This window comes from Cucumis sativus, chromosome 3, assembly GCF_000004075.3.
Source record: "Cucumis sativus cultivar 9930 chromosome 3, Cucumber_9930_V3, whole genome shotgun sequence".
Classification (NCBI taxonomy): Eukaryota; Viridiplantae; Streptophyta; class Magnoliopsida; order Cucurbitales; family Cucurbitaceae; genus Cucumis; species Cucumis sativus.
The window spans coordinates 36,760,255-36,782,964 of record NC_026657.2 but is presented as its reverse complement, the minus strand read 5'-3'; the positions used below and the strand labels follow the sequence as shown (position 1 = coordinate 36,782,964).

General features: G+C 31.0%; 1 protein-coding gene across 3 annotated transcripts; it reads left to right on the top strand.

The window, feature by feature from the left end:
- The first annotated feature begins 1,060 nt into the window (after positions 1-1,060).
- LOC101205217 lies at positions 1,061-10,811 on the top strand. Of its 3 annotated transcripts, none has more exons than XM_004147743.3 (16): positions 1,061-1,325; positions 2,011-2,222; positions 2,863-2,999; positions 3,133-3,243; positions 3,345-3,446; positions 3,544-3,652; positions 3,754-3,954; positions 4,207-4,375; positions 4,524-4,602; positions 4,689-4,782; positions 5,329-5,425; positions 5,682-5,775; positions 6,103-6,175; positions 8,039-8,212; positions 8,301-8,423; positions 10,150-10,811. In XM_004147743.3, the coding sequence occupies exons 1-16, from the start codon at positions 1,313-1,315 to the stop codon at positions 10,309-10,311; spliced, it is 1,950 nt and encodes a 649-aa protein (XP_004147791.1). In that variant the 5' UTR covers positions 1,061-1,312; the 3' UTR covers positions 10,312-10,811. The 3 variants fall into 3 exon arrangements, with proteins under 3 accessions (XP_004147791.1, XP_031738877.1, XP_031738876.1); XM_031883017.1 differs by having other exon boundaries at positions 1,066-1,325; positions 2,022-2,222; positions 2,879-2,999; XM_031883016.1 differs by having other exon boundaries at positions 1,066-1,325; positions 2,022-2,222.
- The last annotated feature ends 11,899 nt before the right edge of the window (positions 10,812-22,710 follow it).

Sequence of the window (22,710 nt, the reverse complement as noted above, 5' to 3'; positions counted from 1 at the left end):
TAAAATAAAAGCATGTTGAACCCATGGTTAAAATGCTAAAGAAAGAAAAAAAGCACAGCACACACGTATATATATATTGAAGAAGATGGAAACCCTGATTAGATGTAAACTTTGTATTAACTACACAAGAAAGTTGAGCATTTGAAAAGTTACTCGACCATGATGCATGAATGGTGAATATGGGTTGAAGTTAGCGTGACAATGGATGCCAAGAGTGTGGTTACATTTGTTTGGACCCCATTGTTTAAGCAGTTGGAAGAAGTCAAATGGATCACTATTCACGAACAACAACAAACTTAGAAAATAGAAAATAAAATTATGTTGAGCCATTGAGAACTGAACAATAAGATGATTATGAAAATGCAGAACAAGAGGAGGAAGAAGAAGATGAGTATGGAGGTGTAGAATAAAAGATTAGAGAAGAGAACATACTTTACATAGACTCCTGTCTTTGCAAGTACATATGTAATAATTAGTTTCTTCTTTTTTTTTTCCTTAATTATTTTTAGACAGTTCAATCTGTAAGGTAAAAAAACAGATAATTATTTTTTAATATTTCTTTTATCGTGTTGAAGATAATAAAGAGAAAGTCAAAATGTGTGAAAAATATATATATCTACTTATTTAAGAAAGAGAAACATATATGTTTGGTGGTATTCAAATAAATTTCAACAATCTTGAAAAAATAAGGAACAAGTTCAATTTTATTATGAGATTCCAAAAGAAAATCATGCAATTTTACTTCCAAATAGATATATTAAAGAATTGGCAATTGGCAATAGAAATGGTAGGATATCCCCACTAAAACTTGTTGATGGTTTCTAAAGCAATTGTTATGATATAATCATATGGGGTGGTAATAGGAAATAGGAAATAGGAAATAGCAATGTGTTATGATATAATTAATATCCAAATCTTTGATTAAATGATCTCGGGCACAATCTGGGTGGCCCGAGAAAAAGTTGAGATTTTGAGCGAAGAAGTTATGTGAAAGGTTATCATACGTGTTACGCCTTACATGCCACGTCTTTACATATCACAGGTGTGTAATTAAAAGTGAAAAATCGGACGACACCGATGAATGGAAATGTAGTAGGGGGGGACAAGGCATAAAGCGAAGAAGTTTGATGTACCAGTTACCCGTTTCTTCGTCTTTCCTTCTCGTAATTGCCAACCCAATCCTTCATACTTCTTCGACTGCGCTGCGATCTTCTCTTTCACTTGATTTTCCTCTTCATAATCTGAAACTGGACTGGAAAACGCTTTACAATCCCTACAATTTGTGACCTCTATACCTCGGCCGTCTCTGCAAATGGACAACACCGGTTAGTAATAACCATTGCCTTCACTTCCCTCTTGAATATGATCTATGCGGGTTTACTTAATCCTGTGCTTTTATGGATTCCTTTCCCCATTTACGATCCGCGTCGATCTCGACATAAACTGAACTAAGAGAATGGCAGAAAGAGAGATGAGAAAATTAGGATTAGGATGTCCACCATTGTTTTTGGCAAGGAAGGTTTGATTATCGATTTATCTGCCATGAGTTTAGGGTGTCATGTGCTTGTTTCTGCCTTTACTAGAATATATTCCTCACTTCATGCTCTCAATCGAGTGAATTTTTAAGGCGGTTTATCTTCTTCAGCTTATAGCCTAGCCACATACATATAGTGGCGTATGTTAACTTCACTATCAGTTTGTTGGAATATCGTCCAGTTATTGGAAAATTGCTTGTTAGACATTATATTTAGTTTGGAACTAGTTTTTGATATTTGGCAATTAAATTGGTGATTTTCTTTTACATATGAACTGTAAAGTAGTCAGATTCTGTAGAATCCTCAAGTTTTCTGGTTTTTGGTAGTGTCAAAACTTGATGAAGGATTTCTGATGCCTCTTAGAGTTCCATTTCTACAATGAATGCTCTAGTATTGGCGTTCTGAAACAAAAATGTTATGGTTATTGCCTTATATTTTGGTTGTTTGAGACCATGATTGTTTATTCCGCTATCAGGGAATCCTCAGGGTATTATTGTGCCCCCAGTCGAGGGCGTTGCAGGAGGAGGAACTGCTTATGGATGGAATGATGGCACCTTACATACATCAACTCTCCCTAAAAGGTCTATTGATCCCACAGAAGTTCCTACAGCTGATCTAGTAGATGTGTGGTGCATGCCAAGCACGGCAAATGTCGGACCTCAGGAAATGCCTAGACGTTTGGAAACTGTAAGTACGAAAGATATATAATTAGTTTCTTCTTCCTACTATTGGTTCTAACGGAAGCCAGAAGATTGTATTTATTAGTACGTAATGAGTTTCAAGTTTGTGGATTATTTTTTCTTGGGGGTGGGGGTGGGTTTGGGGAGCTTAGGGCGATGCCACCACAAAATTGTATGAGTTATTGAAATTCTAATTCTTTTTTGGAGACTGTTTACATTCTGAATCCTACAGACTATTTGTTCATTAACTATTTCACTAGTTGACAAATTTAGTCTTAGTTAATGAACATTCTTAATTCACGGGATAATGTCTTTGTTAATCCAACTAATAAAACAGAAACTAGTAATTGAAATTTGATGCTAGTATTCACTTGTTTTCCTATAACTATAACATAGAGGAACTTGAAACATCTCGTTTGCTTATTTCTTATCAACTGATTGGATCTGACAACTGGTAATTCTGACAACTGCTTATTGTGAGGATTTGACCTTAAGATGTGGCATTGTGATTGCGAGTATTAAAATATTTGAATGTTCTAACATTTGAACGTTCTTTGGAGTTTTTTTTTATCATGATGTTGTATGAAATATTTTACTACTTCTTGTGCATCAATCATGGAATTTTAAGTTTAGTCTTATCTTTTCAGATAAATCTTTTGGCAGCTAGAAATGAGAGGGAAAGTGTTCAAATTGCTATGCGTCCAAAAATATCCTGGGGCGCTTCCTCGGTGGCTGGAATTGTGCAGGTTTTTTCTGGTGATTTATGCTCCACATCTGGTGATCGGTTAGTGCCACTAGGCAATTATTCAGACACAGTTCAATGCGTTATCCCAGTCATATTCTTCTTATAAGCACTCCAGAAGTGCGTTATTCCATTCATATTCTCCTTATAAGCATCCAGAAGCATTTGTGTGCAGGTTAGTTGTTGGACAATCATTGAGGTTAAGGCGTGTGGTGCCCATATTAGGTGTTCCAGATGCCCTTGTCCCACTTGATCTTCCAGTTAGTCAAATAAACCTTCTTCCAGGGTAGTGACGACTTATGTTTTGAATTGGGATCTTTTATGTTATGTTGTGTAAAAATGATGGGTCAATTTTGTCTGACTCTGCAATTATATATAATGTTGCAGAGAAACTACTGCAGTTTGGGTTTCCATTGATGTCCCAAATATGCAACCCCCAGGTCAATATGAGGGAGAAATCATCATCACTGCTATAAAAACAGATGCAGAGTGAGTCCGTTCACTTCTACAGCTCAAAAAATGTGAATTTTTTTCGTGTGTGCATTGTGATGTTTGACTTACGGGTAAATGGTCTAAACTGCATCAGATCCTCAACACAGTACCTTGGCAAAGCTGAGAAGCATGAAATATATAAGGAACTTAGGAGCTGTCTGGATATTATGGAAATTGTTGATGAGAAGCCACTGGAGGAAGTGGTAGGTTGTGGATCTACCATTCTAACCTTGCTTATAATATAAATACCATGTGTCATGTTTGCTGGCATTTAAGCTGCTTGTATGAAACATTGTCTTTTTAGGTAAAAAGAGTGAAATCTGCAACTGCTTCTTTAAAAAGAGTTATTCTCTCCCCATCGTTTTCTGAATTTTATTCTGAGAATGGTTCAATTGATGTGATGGATGAAGATGCCTTTTCAAACCTTTCAGTACGTGTAAAGATAATGTTGACGGTTTGGGACTTCACAATACCTGCTACTCCTTCACTTCCTGCCGTAATTGGTGTATCCTTGCTTTATATAAAAGATAAGTTACTATTGTTTGAAGATCAATACAAGTTTTTAGATGGACTTAAACTATATATCTAGGTATCTCATGGTCCTCCTCCTTGAAATAATTTTTTCTTAATAGGCTACTGAGAGCCTCAGAGTTTGGTGGATTTGTTTTATTTTATTTGGTTTTTTATGCAACAAGGAACGAAGACAGTTAGATACATGCCAGAAACATTTTGCTTTCAATTCTTAACTATTAGTTAGGTATCCGATACTGTAATTGAAGATCGTTTTGGCGTTGAACATGGTACTGATGAGTGGTTTGAGGCATTGGATGATCATTTTAAATGGCTTCTTCAATATAGAATCAGTCCATATTTCTGCAGATGGGGTGATGGGATGCGTGTTTTAACTTACACCTGCCCCTGGCCAGGTATAATGATGAAACAAACCAGGAACTGTATGATAATTTATCGCATTGCAAAATGTGATGACTTCTGATTGTTCTAACTTTCTGATAGTATATTGCTTTTTGCTGCTTTCTTAATCTGATGTTAGCTTACTCTTTTATTCCTATATAGCTGATCATCCAAAGTCAGATGAATATTTTTCGGACCCACGACTATCAGCTTATGCTGTACCATATAGAGCAGTCTTTGGGTAAATTCTCAGTTTCCTCCATTCACTTATGTCAGGTATGTTTGAGATCGAAACTGATGAACTTCCACCAACTTGATATGCCACAGTGGCGATACGGGAAAAGATTACTTGCAAAGAGAAGTTGAGATATTGAGGACAAAGACGCACTGGAAGAAAGCTTATTTTTACCTGTGGGACGAGGTATTTATGTTGTAGTCGCCCAAATCCAACCCATACTTGTTCTGTCCCGTCTATAGCATGTTGGGAGTAATATTCATTTTAGAGATTTAACAATTAGGTTAAAAAACTTTGTTCCCAATATTTTGTGGAAAGAACAAATTAGTCCTTTAGTCCAAATAATTTACTCCTTGAACTTTAATATCACTTTAAAATTTGTAACACTTGAGTCTATTTGAGAAATACAGTAAGGATTTAATGAATTTTCTTAATATGTAGATTGATAAATCGATTGGAGATCAAATGCAGCTATAAACTAAGAAAGCTAAGTCATTCCATGATATGACAAATAGTTTTGATGGAATTTTTAATGGCAAAGATTAAATTGTTATAAATTTTAAAGTTAATGTTCCATGTTTAATACAGCTGTGATCTTGTAGGCCAGTGATCAATATGATCATTTTAAATGATTTTGTCTTATAAATCTATTAGACTGATTAAATGAAGCTTCACTACATTTTTTCTTTTCTTCTTTCATAAAGCTTACCACTTCAAAACTTTCTGTGGCAGCCATTGAATATGGAACATTTTGATTCTGTTCGCAGTATGTCTAGCGAGATTCGTGCTTATGCTCCTGATGCTCGTGTATTGACAACATACTATTGTGGTATTAGACATGATCTTGTTTTTGTTTGGTCTATTCACTCTATTGCAAACTCAGATTACAATTTTCTGAGTGATTACACAAAGTTTCCTGCTAGATTAATAATTTGCGCGATACATGGATGGTATGAGAGTTTTCATTGACTGTATTCATACATAAATCTCTTGTGATTGAAGTTTTGGCTCTTGAGGATTTGATTCAGAGTTTTTCATAGGAATACATAATCATGAATTTAATTTGCGGTTGTTGCTTTTTGCAGGACCCAGTGATGCACCTCTTGCACCCACTACGTTTGAAGCATTTGTGAAGGTTCCAAGTTTCTTGCGCCCACATACTCAAATTTATTGCACAAGGTAATACTCTAATTGCATGTGGAGGGAGTAAGATACATAAAAATAGAAGGAACAAGCCAAAGAATTAACGTGTCTTGTAGCAGTAATGAGTGTAATGGGAGGTGAATATATAATATATTTCACAGGCCAGGTTCTTGTAGGTTGGAGGACTAGTTTCTGCTGCCTGTTTTAAGTTGACATTGTTACAGGGATTAGACACTCCAACATAAAATTATATTTTGTTGCCTTATCAAAATCTGACGGTCTTCCTCTAGTCTTGCCACTACTAACACTAAGTTGTTTAGCATCAAAAAACATTTGTTCTTTATTTTTATTTTAACTGTACAGTGAATGGGTGCTTGGTAATCGAGAGGATCTGGTCAAGGATATAATTGCTGAATTACAACCAGAGAACGGTGAGGTAATGATTATCTGAAATCATATGCCCCTGGATGTATTTAGTGTCATATTCTACTTACAATGTCAAAATTCTCATTTATCAGTGTCTATGAAGTTGTACATTTATGGTCAATCACCTGTTTGATAGAAGATTTGAGCTGAATACGTTCAGGGCTTTGTATTATTTACGTTTGCTGTTCATTCTTTATAACTCAAAGATACAGTTGTACAATATATAAAACATATCTTATCTTGTTCAAGTAAGGTTGTGTAACTATGCACCATTTTGTTATAAGGCTCCATGACTTCCTCACTTCCTCTCTCTTTATCTCTAGGTTTTTGTGATAGGACCTTCATCTTTTTCCACCCCCTCTACTTATAATAATTTACTCAGCAACTTTCTTAGCTAAATAATGATACTCCTATTATTTTGCCAGGGATGTTTGGTCATTTAAATTAGGGGCATTTTCAAATACAACATAATGAACAAAAATATTTACAAAATATAGCAAAATTTCAGATTCTATCAACGTCTGTCAGTGTTTGTCATTGAAAGAATCTGAAATTTTGCTATATTTTGTAAAAATTTTAAGCAGTTTTTTCATTTACAATAATTTTCTTCTAAATTACTGCTTCCAATTTGGTTTTGAGTTGTTTCAAGACTCCTGGTGCTTGCAGTTTGTAAACTAGAGTTGATGACTGATTCTTCATTCTAAGTAAGTGCTTTTAGGGTTTGTTTGGCCGACAATCTGAAAATTGAAATTTGAAAATGAGGAATTCAATGAAAACAAGGTCGTATATTATGTTTTCAGATATGTGTTTAACCACACAATGAGAAATTGAATTATTTAAAATGTGTTTGATACTATATTTATAAATCATAAAACTAGTTGTAGTTATCCACAAAATGTTAGGTTGAATTTAAACTACTATTAATTAATTTATGTAGATGTTTCAGTTAAAACTTTTTGTATAATTATTATTTTGTACTATTATGTAATTTATAATAAATTATGTGATGCATATTTTAATTTTAAAAAATGAGTTGAGTTTATCACGAAATACTATATTTCTAAATGTTTGAATCTTTTCTTAATATAATTATGCATTTTAAAATTTAAAATTAAACATCTGGATACACTGAAAACGTTGTTTTCAGAATTTGCACGGTTTAGATAAAATAGTTTTCACAAAAATATATTTGTAGGACTCAATAAATCTGGAAAACATAAAACAAATTTAGATAGTCAGTCAAAATCTAGATTGCCAAACATATATGTCTCTCTCCTTGGTGTATGTGTTAATACTAGTTTGAATCTCCAACTCATTTATTTGTGCGTTGCTCATTTGCTTCTCGTTTCTGGAACACAATATTGGAAGCATTTGTTTGGTCTCTCATTTGTTCTCATACCATCTAATGATGTGATAACGTCTTTTTTGTTGGGGGATCCTTTTGGTGTTACTGAAAAGATAATTTGGATGACTCTTAAGCGTGCTTTCCTTTGGACCATTTTGTGTAAACGTAATGGTGGTCTCTTACGATACTCCTTTTCCTCCTTAGATAAGTTTAGGGAGTTGGTATGTACTGCTTGTATTGTTGCAAAGCACCATTTTTCTCAAATATTGTCTCATTTAGTCTCCAAATTAAAAATGTTTGTTTTAATCTAGGTTTCACATATTTAATTGATTATTGAGATGTTTCTTCCAAAAAAGTTAATTCTCGATGCATGAAATATTTTTGTTCATTCTTTATTGCATCGTTGGTTCAGGCATATGTGAATATTCTATTTCAGTTCTCTTAAATTGGTTGCTATCCTCTTGTGGTCTGAAGATTAAAGTCCTTCTGCATAGGTCTCTGCTGAGGATAACTTTACATTTCTGGCAGGAATGGTGGACATATGTCTGCATGGGGCCAGGTGATCCCCATCCAAATTGGCACCTTGGGATGCGAGGTACCCAACATCGTGCTGTCATGTGGCGTGTATGGAAAGAAGGCGGGACTGGATTTCTTTATTGGGGTGCAAACTGTTATGAGAAGGCAACGGTTCCGAGTGCAGAGGTAAACTAGCCTAGCTGTAAAACCTCTTAAGTGCTGAAGGAACGTGTTACATGCCTTCCTAACAAATCTCTATTCATACTCTGAGTAGATAAGATTCAGGCGAGGCCTACCTCCTGGAGATGGAGTGCTTTTCTACCCTGGGGAGGTTTTCTCATCTTCACATGAGCCAGTTGCTTCAGTAAGACTCGAGCGTCTTCTTAGCGGTTTGCAGGTGATTTTAACTCCCATTAGATGCCTAATTTGACCTTGCATTATAATACGTATCTTAGGGACCGTTTGGGGCACCAACTAGATGTTGGTGGAGTGGGCTGTTATACCCCACCTATTTTTGGGACGCCACCTATAGTAGTGGTGTGTACAACTATTTATAAGAGTAAATACTATTTTTAAAACACTCTCTGCTATCATATTTATTATTTGTTACATTTACTATGTTTCGCGCATCCTCTCTTTTCTTCTTTGCTACAAAGTTCACCATTTCCTACCCAAATAAAAATAGTTTACATCTCAAACACAAACTATTATAACCCATGTGCAATTATTTTGGACTCCAAATACATACTATTATAATTCACCAACTATTATGACCCACTAATTATAGTTATCATTAACTATAGTAAAAATGGCCCCCATTCTTTGAGTGGCTGGCAAATGGGATTCACGACAGTTACCGGAATCTTTGGAAAGATATTACGAAAGTGCGCCCTATTTTTATTCGTTGGGTTCATTTTGTGGTGGGGATGGGAGAGACATATTTTTGGCAAGATCTCTGGGTGGGGAAAAGACCTCTTTGTGGTTCTTTCCCTCAATTGTATTGTTTATTGTCTCTTAAAAATCATTTGTGTCTGATGTTCTTTCGTGGACGGGGAGATCTTGTTCTTTTTCTTTTGGGTTCAGTTGTGTCCTTCTAATAGGTAAACAGTTGATGTGGTTGCCCCTTCTTTCTCTTCTTGAGAGTCGCCCCTCGTCATGTGAGTATTGAGTCCTAATCCTCTAGATGGCTTTTCGTGTAAGTCCTACTTCTAGTGTTTAGTGAACCCTTCTCCTAGGGGAGAGTTTATTTTCTCGTCGATTTGGAGGATAAAGATCTGGAGAAAACAAGACTTTTTACTTGGCAGGTTCTCCGTGGTTTTATTAGCACGCTGGATAGGCTTGTTAGGAAGAGGCTGTTGTTGGTTGGGCGTTTTTGTTGTATTCTGTGCAGGAAGTTGGAGGAAGACTTGGATCATATTCTCTGGTACTGTGATTTTGACACATTTTTTCAGTTGTTCGCCTTGATGTGTGTTCGGCAAAGATATATCAGAGAGATGTTTGAGGAGTTCCTCCTCAATCCGCCGAACAGGGAGAGAGATCGTTTTCTTTGGCTGACTAGTGTATGTGCCATTCTTTGGGTTTTGTGGGATGGAAGGAATAGAAGAGTGTGTAGGGGCCTTGAGATGGATGATGGAGAAATTTAGACAATGGTTCTCTTTCAGGATTCTCAGCAGGCTCTGATTATGAAGCTGTTTTGTAATTTCCCTTTGACCTTGATTCTGTATAGTTGGAGTCCCTTCTTGTAGGAGATTCCCTTTATTTCTTTTTCTTGTGGGCTTGGTTTTTTGTATGCTTATGTATTCTTTCCTTTGTTCTCAATGGAAGTTGTTATTCTTATAAAAAAAAAAAAAACCACTAACTATAGTAACCAATTCAGTGTTCCAAACACCTCTTTAATATTAACTCATGTAGGCAGTAGACCATGCAAAATACAAACGTGGGGAAAATCCCTTGGCCATATTATCCTTTTTTTTTTTTTGGAACAAACAATTGCCCCTGTATTGCATCAATGTATAGTATTGCTTGAAGTTCAAGTTTGCAACAGTTGCCTGGATATCTGGATAGCCTACTCATTTTTATTTACCTTGGATCTGTTAATGAAATCTGTTTTGGATGCCATTTAGGACATCGAATATCTGAAGCTTTATGCATCAAGATATGGTAGGGACGAGGGGGTTGCTCTATTGGAGAAAACTGGAGTCTATCAAGGACCTGAAAGATACACTCACGATCACATGCCAGTTGATCTAATGCGGGGTGAAGTCTTCAACTTATGTCGATCATAATATGATTGCCTGTTAAAATACAGTGGAAATTGTAGATTTCCCAGGCAAAGTGAAGTCGTTTTGGGAGTTCTCTCTGTCGAGGACATGTCAATTACTCGGAGATGTGAGATTCTTGACACATTTGGATCTGACTTGAATATTTCCTTTTGGAAGACCTTTTTGAAGTGAGGTAAAGGTAACTTTCTCGGTTATTGTACAATATCTGCAACATTATTTCTTTCTCAAGTAGCTAGTCAATATTGAACAATCCTGTGCAAAGAACATGCGTATAAAATATTAGATTCAGGCAGTAGTAACCTGCACGATCGTACATGATGATGAAGTTCTGGGGTTTTTCCCACTCCTTGTTAGCATTATACCTTTCTAGCTACGGTAGTCATAGTCCTACTTTAAGTTCTAAGATTGTGGTGTTTTGCTTGAGTTTCAGTGTAGTATACTTTTCCCTTTATTGAACAAAAGGTCAAATAATACTTCTCCATCCCCTACTTTAGCTTTGCCAATATTTGTGTCTGTGCCTTGTGTTTGTTTCACCTTGAACTTAGATTATTTACTGATTTTGGCATTACGAATCTGATAGACACCCGATAGGGAATGTGTATACCTGTAGAAATAAGAAGCCATGATATGTGGATGAGTATTATATGTTTGTGGGCCCATAAGGAATATTGTTAGTTAGGGGGCCAAATCCCGTTGGTTATATTTTACTTGCTTTAAATACTGTTTTGGATATGGGGGGCTATCTTTTGGCTATCTACTTGTAATTAGTTCTCAATAGCGGAACATGGAGAGATTGGGAAGCTCTCTAACCCATTTAAGATAGTTGATTAATAAAGTTGAGGTTGGGGTCTACCAGAGTCTTGTTAATCACCAACAGATTGAATTGCTTTTGCATGGTAACCTTGTATGTATGTGTAACCTGAGTCGAGTTATGTTCCCAATAAATAAAATACACACGAGTCTAATTAAACCACCAACTTATACACACATGAGCCATACACTAACCTGCTCCAATAACTGGCTTTCAAATTGAAAAAGAAAAGGGGACAAAATTGGATTCATTTGGGGCTAAGTTCAAAGGTCAGGGGAATGATGATATACTTTGTAGTTAGAAATCATTGAAGAGATCATAGAATGAAGGAAAAGGTAGTCAATTAGAGAACTATTACCTAACAGTTCAAGATAGTTGCACAAGCACAAAAAAGGTTGGTCTATAAGATTGTCCAATCAACTGCCTCCTCTCTTTAAATCCTTAGTTCAGCTCTTTAACGGTAATTCAGATCAACCGAACCTTGATTACATGTTCTTGCCTCTCCTTTCGAAATAGTGTTCAATCACCCTATGTTGGATGGTTTTGTATGGTTAAAACTTGGAGATAGTAATCATGACCCGTTTATTAGAAAAACAGATAGATTTTTAACTACCAATCTAAGTGAATACACATATATGCAGTAGTGTGTATATATATATCTTGCCAATTAACAGAATTAATGCTGGAAGTGACTTAGATTGTACATTTCTCAAGTCATATCAAAGAGTTGAGAAACAGTACAAAAATTAAGAATATAATGTAAATTAATATTGATAATTGATCAGCCTCCCTCTCGCGAAGAGATGCGCATGAGCGGTATGCGCCCATCTTGTCACAAGTAGTGGCATTTGATTAATTAGGTATTAATGACCGTTTATAATTATGATCATAGTCAACTTGCTAAGCATAAATTAGTAATTAATTTGGTAATTTAATTATCAATGAAGGAGTTGGGGGAAACTACACATTAATCCTAGTTAGAACATCGCATCACATTCACTAATCTCTCATTTATTTTTGGTACTTTTCTATTAACAGTTTACTCAAACACTACAACCTTCTCCATCCACCTAAGCTATAAGTATTTTGATTAAGAAATTAGAGTGGCTCCTTGCAGATTTAACTCCGTACTTCACTCTACTACTTGTTTTTAGAGTAAGACAAATTTTATTTTGATTGGACCCAAGGAAAATACAATGACCATTCGACAAGAAATGATTGAAACTGTATGAGCGATGTACACCTTTTTTTTAGTGACTTAATTATCATGGAAATTTCAAAATTACACGTGTTTTTCTTTGAAAAAAAGAGTTAAATTTCCTTCGTTGAGAGCAATTCTATTGTTGGCGATCTCCGGTTAATGTTCCAAGCAAAGTATATGAGTGAAGATAAAATATGCTAAAAAATTTGTGTTGACGTGTGAAGTTACTTTTCAAATGAGCAAGGACTAACGTGACTAAATTGCAAGAGATATAGGAAACCTATCAAAGCCAACCACTTGGGTTGAATTCATAAATTCTAAACCTAGGTTATTACATATTATTATTATTATGCGTATTATTATTATTATTATGCATTTTAATTAGAAAAATTACATCAGATGACAAAAACATTTAGAAAAAAAACACTTCTTTTTACATGTTGATGACAAGTAATTAGTGCAGATGATAAGAGAGTTATCGAATTTTAAATTTGCTACTTTTACAGTTTAAAAAATATAGTAACATAGATTCTATTATCATAAATTTTGATTTTGTTATTTTTGTGATGACTGCTTTCAAGCATGAAACACTCGTGCAAGAACAAGTATTCAACTTTCATTACAAAGGTTTTTTTTTCTTTCTTTTTTATTATATATATAAACGACGACAACCTTTGTTAAATTTGGTTGAATTTAAAAGTTAATTAAAACTAGCGGTTTCATACGTTTTATTTTATTTTTATGAAAGAAACAGCGGTTTCATACTTACAAATCATAAATTCCACATTGGATGATCATCACTTACCTTCTTCCACCTACAAATTTAATATATATTAATCTCTTTGTTCATCAAATAATGCTTCCCTCTCTCTCTCTCTCTTTTTGCGATGGAAACTAATATATAATAAAGTTATATATATATAGATAGATAAAGACAACATTAGGAAAATAATTTTTGCACCTTAAAATATAGAATAAGCTTCTTTCTCTCTCTCTCTTTTTTAAATTAAAATTTGATATAATAAATTGTAGATTACACTATAAATTTAGCCACCATGTGTAATATATATGTGTTGGAAAAAAACTCACTTCGACCCTGGAAATAAAATTAAATTAAATTAAAAAACAGTTAAGAATTCAATAAATCAATAAAAAAAACACCAATTAGGCAAAAAACAAAAAATTATTAACTTTAACAACTTAGTTTAACTGTCACCCGATATATAATTGAAAACTAAGAGTCTCAGAGGTCAAGATCATCTTCTTTGTTTGTGCTTAACAAAATTATCATATAAAAAGATATATTGGCCTACGTTAACTTTAGATACAATCAATCTAGTAGACTAGTTAATTTATACCATCTGCACATTATTTGAAGTTAATATATTGGGGTTAAAATGTGCATATGTGATTGAGATGATTTGAAATTAAAGCTATATAGGTTATACTCTTTTCATAATCTAAGATATTACTTTTTTTTTAATTCCTTTACGTCAAGTTGAGTCTCCCCCATATTTAGTCTAAATGATCAAGTTAATTAATCCAACTTTAACTTCAAAATATTATTAGGGTCGGATGGTTTACTTAAATAGAGAGTTAATTCACATGAAAGAATCAATCCAGTTGATTTTCAAGATGGTCTGATATAATCTCTCTATCCAACGTCCAACCCAATACATTGCACCTTTAGTGTTTGAAAATTCCATACATTTCGTAATTTTCTTTTATCTTTAAGTTGTGTATATGTGTGATTGAGACCAAGAATGAACAAACTCTAAGATCTAAGAACTAAAATAATATTTTAACAAAATAAAACTTTCACCTCGATGCTAGTGGAAAATCTGGTTGGGATCTCAATTTGGTGTTATAATAGAATAAATTATGATACATGTATGATTTTGAAATCTTTTGAGAAAGAAAGTGATATAGTGAAACTTTTGAAAAGATTGATCAATAAATAGGTATTATTTATTAGATATTATAAGCTTCTTTTAGTTACGTTAATATTGGTTAAGGTTTTATTTTATTTTGAGAAGTATTGGTTAAGCTTTGTTATGGTATTCCCCATGCATCTTCTTTTATAATTAAATGTGTAGATCATCAACATAATTAAACAGGAAGTGATAATGTTCTTTTTGTCCTATTTTTCATATATTCAATAGTATTCATTATTTAATTAGAATAAATCTGAATTATTAGTATTTGTATATAGTTATTGATTATGTGACCCTCAAATTAGTATTCATATTTGCAATATTGATTAATTGCTTCATTTTCTTTAATTTTATGTAAATGTTGTTATATTTATATATATATGTTTAGGTTGTTTACGCAAAAAGAAAATAGCAAAAACATTTGTGATAATAGAATTCATGTCACTACATTTTATAAATTGCAAAAATAGCAAATTTAATTTACAAAATGCAAAAAAAAAAGGTTTGTGGCTTTTTTTCTAAATTTTTTTTATCATCTGATGCAATTTTCCTATATATTTTTCTTAAAGATAATTTTTAAGTACAACTTAATGTAAGGAATTTAAACCTAGGATCTCTTGTGCTCGAAAACATTTAGGTGAAAATTAAGCTAAACTCATGTTGACATTTTTATCTGAATGTTTTTTCGAAGATTTATATCATTTAAAATAATTTTTCTAGAAACACGAGAACATTAGTTTATAAAATTAAAATGATAGTTGTGGTCAGTTAATATGTGTAGAAAGTCAATTAAACTATTTTATTTATTTATTATTTGAAAAAAAAAAGGTTTTTTTTTTAAAAGATAGAACAATTTTGAAAAAGGCTCACAATGTGAAATAACAAAAATATCTTGCGATTAATCGGCCACACATGAGCGCAAAAAGCTTCTAATTTAAATGATCGTATAATAGTCTAAAATATCATTTAGATATTGGTATACGATCTTTCAAATCTTGGTAAACGATCGTTTGAATCTATCACTTATCTGATAGTGGTCTATCTCCGTCTATCTGAGATGGATGATTGATTGTTTAGATATTGGTACACAATTTTGTACAATTATCTAAACGATCTTGATACATGATCTTGTAGTACATCTAAACAATCTTGGTACACGATCTCGTACCAGGATCATTTAGATCTATTATTTATCTATTTGGAATAGATAATGATCTATGTCTGGCTATTTGGGATAAATGATTGATCATTTAGATTTCTGTACACGATCGTGTAGTAAAAAAAAGAAGAAAAAAAGAGATGAGATATGACGAAGGAAGAAATTCTAAAAGAGAAAATATAGAAATCCCAAACAAGAAGAAGTGAGAATATGAAGAAGAAGAAATTAATAATATGGAAAAGATGCACATGAATTCAATATTCGTATCGGAAAACTCAAAGCCAACAAAGAAAAATTTGGAATTTATGAAAAGTGTGGTGAACTTTTATTTTTTTTATTACACGGGTCGTTGTTTGCACGAGATTTCTAGAGAAATTTGCTTCGTGGAGTTGAACTTGAGTTGATGTTGTATTTTTGTTGATTTGATACAACGTGGTTCGATATTTAGAATTTGATCATTTGATTCTCTCTCGGTTGAACGTTTACACTTGATTTTGAGAAAGTGAAGCATGTGATGTTCTTGAAGTTGGTTGAACGCCTACGCTTGATTTAGGGAAGTGAAACATGTGATGTTCTTGAAGTTTGAGTCTTGGAAGCAAGTTTATATCTTTATAGGAGCTTCAATCTTCGAGGTTGGTCGGCTTTAGGAGTTAGAGAGTCTTTTAGCTCTTAGCAGAATTCTTTTTAAACCTTTTAGAGTAAAAAATTTTCTACTCATTTAGAACTCCCTCTATTTACATAGTTTTTTTGGTAAACTATAAGCTTGAGTCTGGTTGGTCCATATATTAGAGCCATAAGTCCAACTACAGGGATTTGAGTTATATTTAGCCTTTGGACTGAATTAAATTTATTTTTGGACTCAATTGAACTCAACCCAAATAAATAATATTTAATTGGAGTAAAATAATTAACTTGATCTAGCCGTCACAATGAAAATATGTGGCATTATCAGAATTAGTCAATTTATGTCTTCAATTTTACATCAATTTTTTTAATTAGTCCGAAATTCAACTATGTTTATTTTTATCATTAATTTAGTAAATGAATGTAATTGGTTTCAAAATTTCCTATTCAACAGCGGTAAATATTTTTGGAAAATTGCATGAATAACAAAAATATTTAGAAAAAAAACATTTCATGACACCAATATTTTGCATATTGCAAATATAACAAAATTAGTAACATCAGAAATTAATCATAGGACTATATAATGTCATCACTTTTAAATTCGTTACTTTTACAAATTTAAAAAATATTATAATATGAACCCTATTATCGTAATATATTTTTTGTTTTGGCTATTTAATGGAAGAATTAAAAAATTGTTATTTTGAGTGTATACGCGAAAAGTAAAGGCTTGCTTAGAAACCCCAACCATAAAATTGCATAAAATACAACGTTCTAAGATGGCCGCCGTTTGTTTTATATATATATATATTACAAAATAATAAATAAAGAATAAAATTGTTATTCGCATGCTCAATAAATTATCAATTTTGATTTCAAAAATTAAATTATTATATTTGTTACGCATCTCATCTATACAAACTACTAAAATATCTCACCACATTAATCATAAATGGCCAACTCTATTCAAAATATTTACAAAAAAAAAAAAAAAAATTCCATCGAAGATACATAGATCACCAATATATTTGTAAATATTTTAAAAATTATCATTTAAAATAAATTCTCATATTTATCATTTCTGAGACGTTTTCAAATTTGACAATATTTTAGATTAAATTGTAATGGTAAATTTAGTCCAAAGTATTTATTACATAATTTATAAAATGAAAATATTTATTTATGGTAGCATTTGTATGAGAAGCCGCAGTTACTGTCCATGTGTTAACTCACATGCTCAATAAATTATTTCTTTCGTTCTTTTTTTTCTTTAGAGAAATAAATAATGTGTTTTTAAAATAATCTTCTTATTTACGATAGGTCAGTATATGATTTATAAAAACACTTATTTATTTATGCGTTTACGTATGCAGTGAAATCAACCATAACACTAAAAAAATTAAGTTTTCTTCAAAGAAAAAAAAAACTAACATTTTCTTTGATAAACATTTTGATTTTATTTTAAAAAAGAAAAATGTATATATATATTTTTTTCAATTTTTCTTTCTAATTTAACAAACAAGTTTCTTGTTAATTTAAAGAATAAATGATTTTTTTAAAAATAAAAAACAGAAAGAAAATGGATTACCAAGTCGACCCTAAAACAAGAAGGAAAAGATGACAAACATATTCAACTGATTTGAGTAGTTCACAAAAAATTGTTGAACGAGGAGCAGACTCATATATTAATGATCAAGATATTTGCATATTTGTTTTTTTAATGAAGTTGACTCATGGTTTAGCGTGTGTATTTTATTTTATCATTTGTTTAGAAAATTTTCAATGTTATCGAGAGAAATTTGTTACATGGAAAGTGTCCTATGGTATGTATTCGTTCACACTATAATTAAAACTTTATTTTTATAAATATTAGTAGACACCTTGATTGATCATATGTTGTTGTATAATAGATATGTTAATACAAGCCAAGCCTAAGTAGTATCTACTTCTCCGTTTACTTATATATATATATATATATATATATATATATATATATATATATGATAGCCACCAAGATATTGCCTATTCATATTTTCTAATACAAAGTTACAAAGATTGAGAAGCTACTGAACAAATAATGATTATATTTAACATCATTTAATTTTTTGAATTGGTTTTGTTCTAAAAAACTAAATCAATACCGGAAAGATAATATACCTTAAAATATTCCGAGTCCAACTTGATTCTATCAAACAAATTTAAATATAATTTTGTGTACTTAGTCAAAACCACCAGGAAAGTGCTTTTAGTTACCAGGTAGATTCAAAATTGAAAACTTTATAACCATCAAATATAGATGTTGATGGCAGTTATTTTGGGGATCAACCTCAGGTTTTGTGGATGCCAAACAAAGTGGCATAAGCAAAACTAGGCTACTACGTACGTCGACATAACCATAAAATTTTCTAACTTTTCTATTTCAAATTGGAGTTTATTTTCATTCTTGGATTTGTTTATTTAAGGAGATTTATGAGGTCTTTTTAGGGTTTTCGTATTTGATTATTGAGCAATGCACCGTCTTTGTACTATGACCTATTTATTTTACCTTGTGTTCTTGCTTACATGCTCTCCGTATTACCGTGTGCAAGTCCTCCATGCGTTGAGTGCAAGACGTTGAAGATTATCACAATTTAGGGAAGCCTAAGCTATTCAAGTAACCTATCATTTGTAAGTTGTCGCTCCAATTAAAGTTGTTAATAACTTTAATATATGGATCATTCGTACTAAAAAAGTTATGATAAGTTTTCTCAAAGCATGTTATCAGAGTTTTGAATTGAATATATTTCTTCAACGACGATTTGGTGGAATACGTAGGTAATGCTATATCAACTAATGACATTACAATAATGTAGCTCTCAAATTAAACATTCCAAAACATATCTCAAACCCACATCCTACACGTCGGTAGTGTAAACTAATACTCAATGCCACCTACATATGGGGTAGGGATTATAATTCTTCGGCCTATTACAATATCAAATAGGAAACATAATTGTTCGACCAACCCTTTTCATGATCAATAAAGAAAAAAATATTTTGCACGTGTTGTGAATTTAAATTTACATAAGGAACTTTAAGTTTAAAGGATTGCATTTTCACAAGATAAAAAGTTAGATCAAAACATGTAATTAACCTATTATTTAATTTAAAATAAGCCAAATTTGTGGTTAAGAAAGAAAAAAAGTGTACTTCGTAATTAACTTGTTTTAACTAATTGCATTTATTTTAAAAGATTAAATGAGAAACGTGGAGAAGTAAGTGATGTCATGATTAAAAATTAAACAGCTAACTAATTTTTTATGTCGCTAAAATTAAATAATTTGACATTTTTTTCAATGGTTTTTGTTAATAGGAAATATAATAGCAACCTTAAACTAAATCTCATAAACTTCTAAATAAGCATTCAAAGTTCAAAGTAGTTGTTGATTGTGCAAATTGTATTAAGTTAAAACTAAGTAATTGGTATTCAATTTGTAGAAATAAATTTCAAATAAAGATTAAAATAATTGTAGCCACCTTGTATTTACTTGAATGTGGAGAAATGTGAATAAAAAATTGGAGCAATTAATAATATATGGTATTACAATTAAAATAAAATACATGTTAAACATTTCATTCATTTGTTTATTTTTATTTAATTGGATGAAAACTAACTTAGCTTAACAATAATTAACACAAAATATTCTTATGTTTAATTAAATTTAGAAGATTCAATCTCTCATCCTACAATTTTAGTATAAGTTTTATCCACCAAATCAATTTCAACCTTTGTTTTGTTTGGAGAGCTTAATCCATTATACATGAAAGAATGGATTTTAGTTTAAACTAACATAAAATATGGGTTTATGACTAAAAGAAAAGTGGAAATTTTGAATATAAAATATTTGCTTTATGCTTTATTCTAAATTAATGATGATTTGAATTCTTACGAAGGCTTCAAAGTATAATTACTAAAATAATTTTTGTGGAAGTCTTCATTTTTCGCCATCAACATTTTATTTTATTTGTTTTGACAAAAGAAACACATCTTAGTTATGTTATTTGCCTTTGTTTTTTCTTTTTTTTTTTAAAAAAGTCTTGGTATTCCACAATAAATAAATAAATAATATATATATACACACACGTAAAAACACAAACACTAAATACAATAGGATATACATCTTTCTAAAAGACTAAGATATTCATAGGTTTGAATATACATTTTTTTTCCTTTAAAAAACCTAACATATATATAGGTAAATTTAACATAAAAATACTAAATATAATTAACTAAATTCACGAAAAATCATAAAACGTCAAATTAATGACACGGGCAAGAAATACAATATAAACACTAAACTACAGTAGAAAAACAACACCAAAATTATGGAAGTACAATAACCAAAAGAGAAACAAATTAATTAGAGAAGAGGAAGAAGATTAAAGGAAAAATATGAACCTAAACAAAGAACTTCCTTAAATCGTAAAAGATATTTAAGAGTACTATATTTTACCAAACTTTGTGGAAACTTAAGTATCTAATCTTTTATCTATTTGCATCCTCATTTTAACTAATTTGTTAAGTTTTGAGTTAGAAAATATTAGATGAGATGCTTATTTCTTTTTTAAAAAATATATGTTGGAAAAAAATAGATACGTCTTATTGTGTGTTAGCTATGCATAAAAATAGATATGCCAAATCGTGTGTTAGATACGTATTTGAAAGTAATGACGTTTGATATATGCTTCATACATACATATATTATCATTCATGTATATATACATACATACATATTAGAATTAAATTAATAGATTCCACAATTATTTGACCAAGTATATAATTTCCACAATGTATACGTATTTAATAATTTATTTTTATTTTTGGGTATACTTTGTTTTAGAATAAAATAAAATTCTGATCCGTATTTGACTAAGTATATAGTTTTTGTTAAAATATTTTATTTTCAAAGATTAAATTAAAATACACAACTTTTTATTCTCTTTTCTCCCAATTTTTTTCCCTACAAGTTTGACACTTTATTTGTATTATCATATTTTAAGTTATGAAAACCTTTCATCCTGATGAATTATGTAGCCGCCAACCATTTTATTTGGTAGCATAAAAATTAAAAATACAACACAATATTTCAATAAATATTCCATACAAACCCTAATAATTAAAATAAAAATGGAACTGAAAAAAATTAGAGTCCTATTTGATTTTAACTTTTTCTTCTTAAATTTTTTCAATTATGATTGCTTTATTACAAATTCTTCACCATATTTTTTATACTTTTTTTACTGAATAATTGGATTGTTAAGTACATATAAACGAACTTTTTAGAAATAAAAAATATTTACCTAAACTTCGCTAATAGATTTCTATAATTACTACACATTAATATATATCTAAGAACTTTCTATAAAACCTTTTTAAGTACAACTTGAAATGAAAAAATTAGAAGATTGAATGAAGCAAATATGATAGGGACAATTTTGACTAATTTTCTTCAAGTTGACCATCTATAATTTTCTCTTCTTACATTTTTTGTTGTAATTATGAAGAAGGAGAAGAAAAAGAAAAAGAAAAAGAAAAGACCCTCTTAAAGTTCGAAGTTTGGAAAGCTATAAAACTAAAAAGTTAATACTATGTTTCAAATTCCCAACTTGATTTTTCTCTAACGAATTAAATTAAAATATTATAGTAAAATATGATTCATTGAATGCATAACTATTTTAAACATAATTAATTTATATAGCTCAGTCAAAATTTCAAGACTATATGTTAAATTATATTTTTTTTAAAAAAAACTATTTTGCCTAGTTGGAGACATATTCTCTTTTCTTGAAGTAAGAAAATGGGAAAACAAATCACAATCTCCAAATATTCTTATCTGAAATCACCAGTCAATTGAATCAATTAAAAACACTCTTAGGATGATAACTCTTAATTAACTTCCAATCACTAAAACTTCAACATCAATATGATATTAACTATAATAATTGAGTTAGGATGAATATTGCTTTAAAAACAATATTTTAAAACAAAAACAAGTTCTTTGCTCCAAGATTGATGAGTGTCCCATTTTAACGTTCTTGAAAAATTCGAGAAGCTTTAATTCTAATTTTGAAAACAAACATAAAGACAAACGTAACTTAATTTATCGTCAAAATCTACTTTAAACAATTTAAATGCAAGATTTAAAGAGTCTCCAATAAAACCATAATGTATTATAAAAATACTAAATTAATTCTACTTAAATGTTGTTGTTAAAAAAGGATGAAATTGAAAATTACTAAAATTACATCAAAATTATTAAATAATTAGATGGGTTTATATATCTCATATTGTAATTTGAGAAAAACACACTTTAAAAGGTTTGAAAAGCTATTAAAGATAGCATTTTCCAGGTTGTTAGTATTGAGGCCACACAAACAATAGCTACAAAATCGTCACCATCCAAATATTAGAATATTAAAGTGAAGGTTATTCATTCAACACATAATGAATCAAATTTGAAATCGTTGGGGGACATTAAATATAATTCAAGTCAAAATAATATAATTTGATTTCTTATGGATGACTCAAAGTCATTCCTACAATTACAAGTCTCTAATTGTGTGCCATTAGCAGCTTAAACACTATAAATATGGATGGAAATCAACCAAAAATAAATCAAAAACCTCTCAT

Excerpts from the sequence above, each read along its gene's own strand:
- LOC101205217 (XM_004147743.3), top strand. Across the intron at positions 4,783-5,328 it reads ATTTTTACCTGTGGGACGAG|CCATTGAATATGGAACATTT; the intron begins GTATTTATGTTG and ends TTTCTGTGGCAG. Across the intron at positions 8,424-10,149 it reads GTCTTCTTAGCGGTTTGCAG|GACATCGAATATCTGAAGCT; the intron begins GTGATTTTAACT and ends GATGCCATTTAG.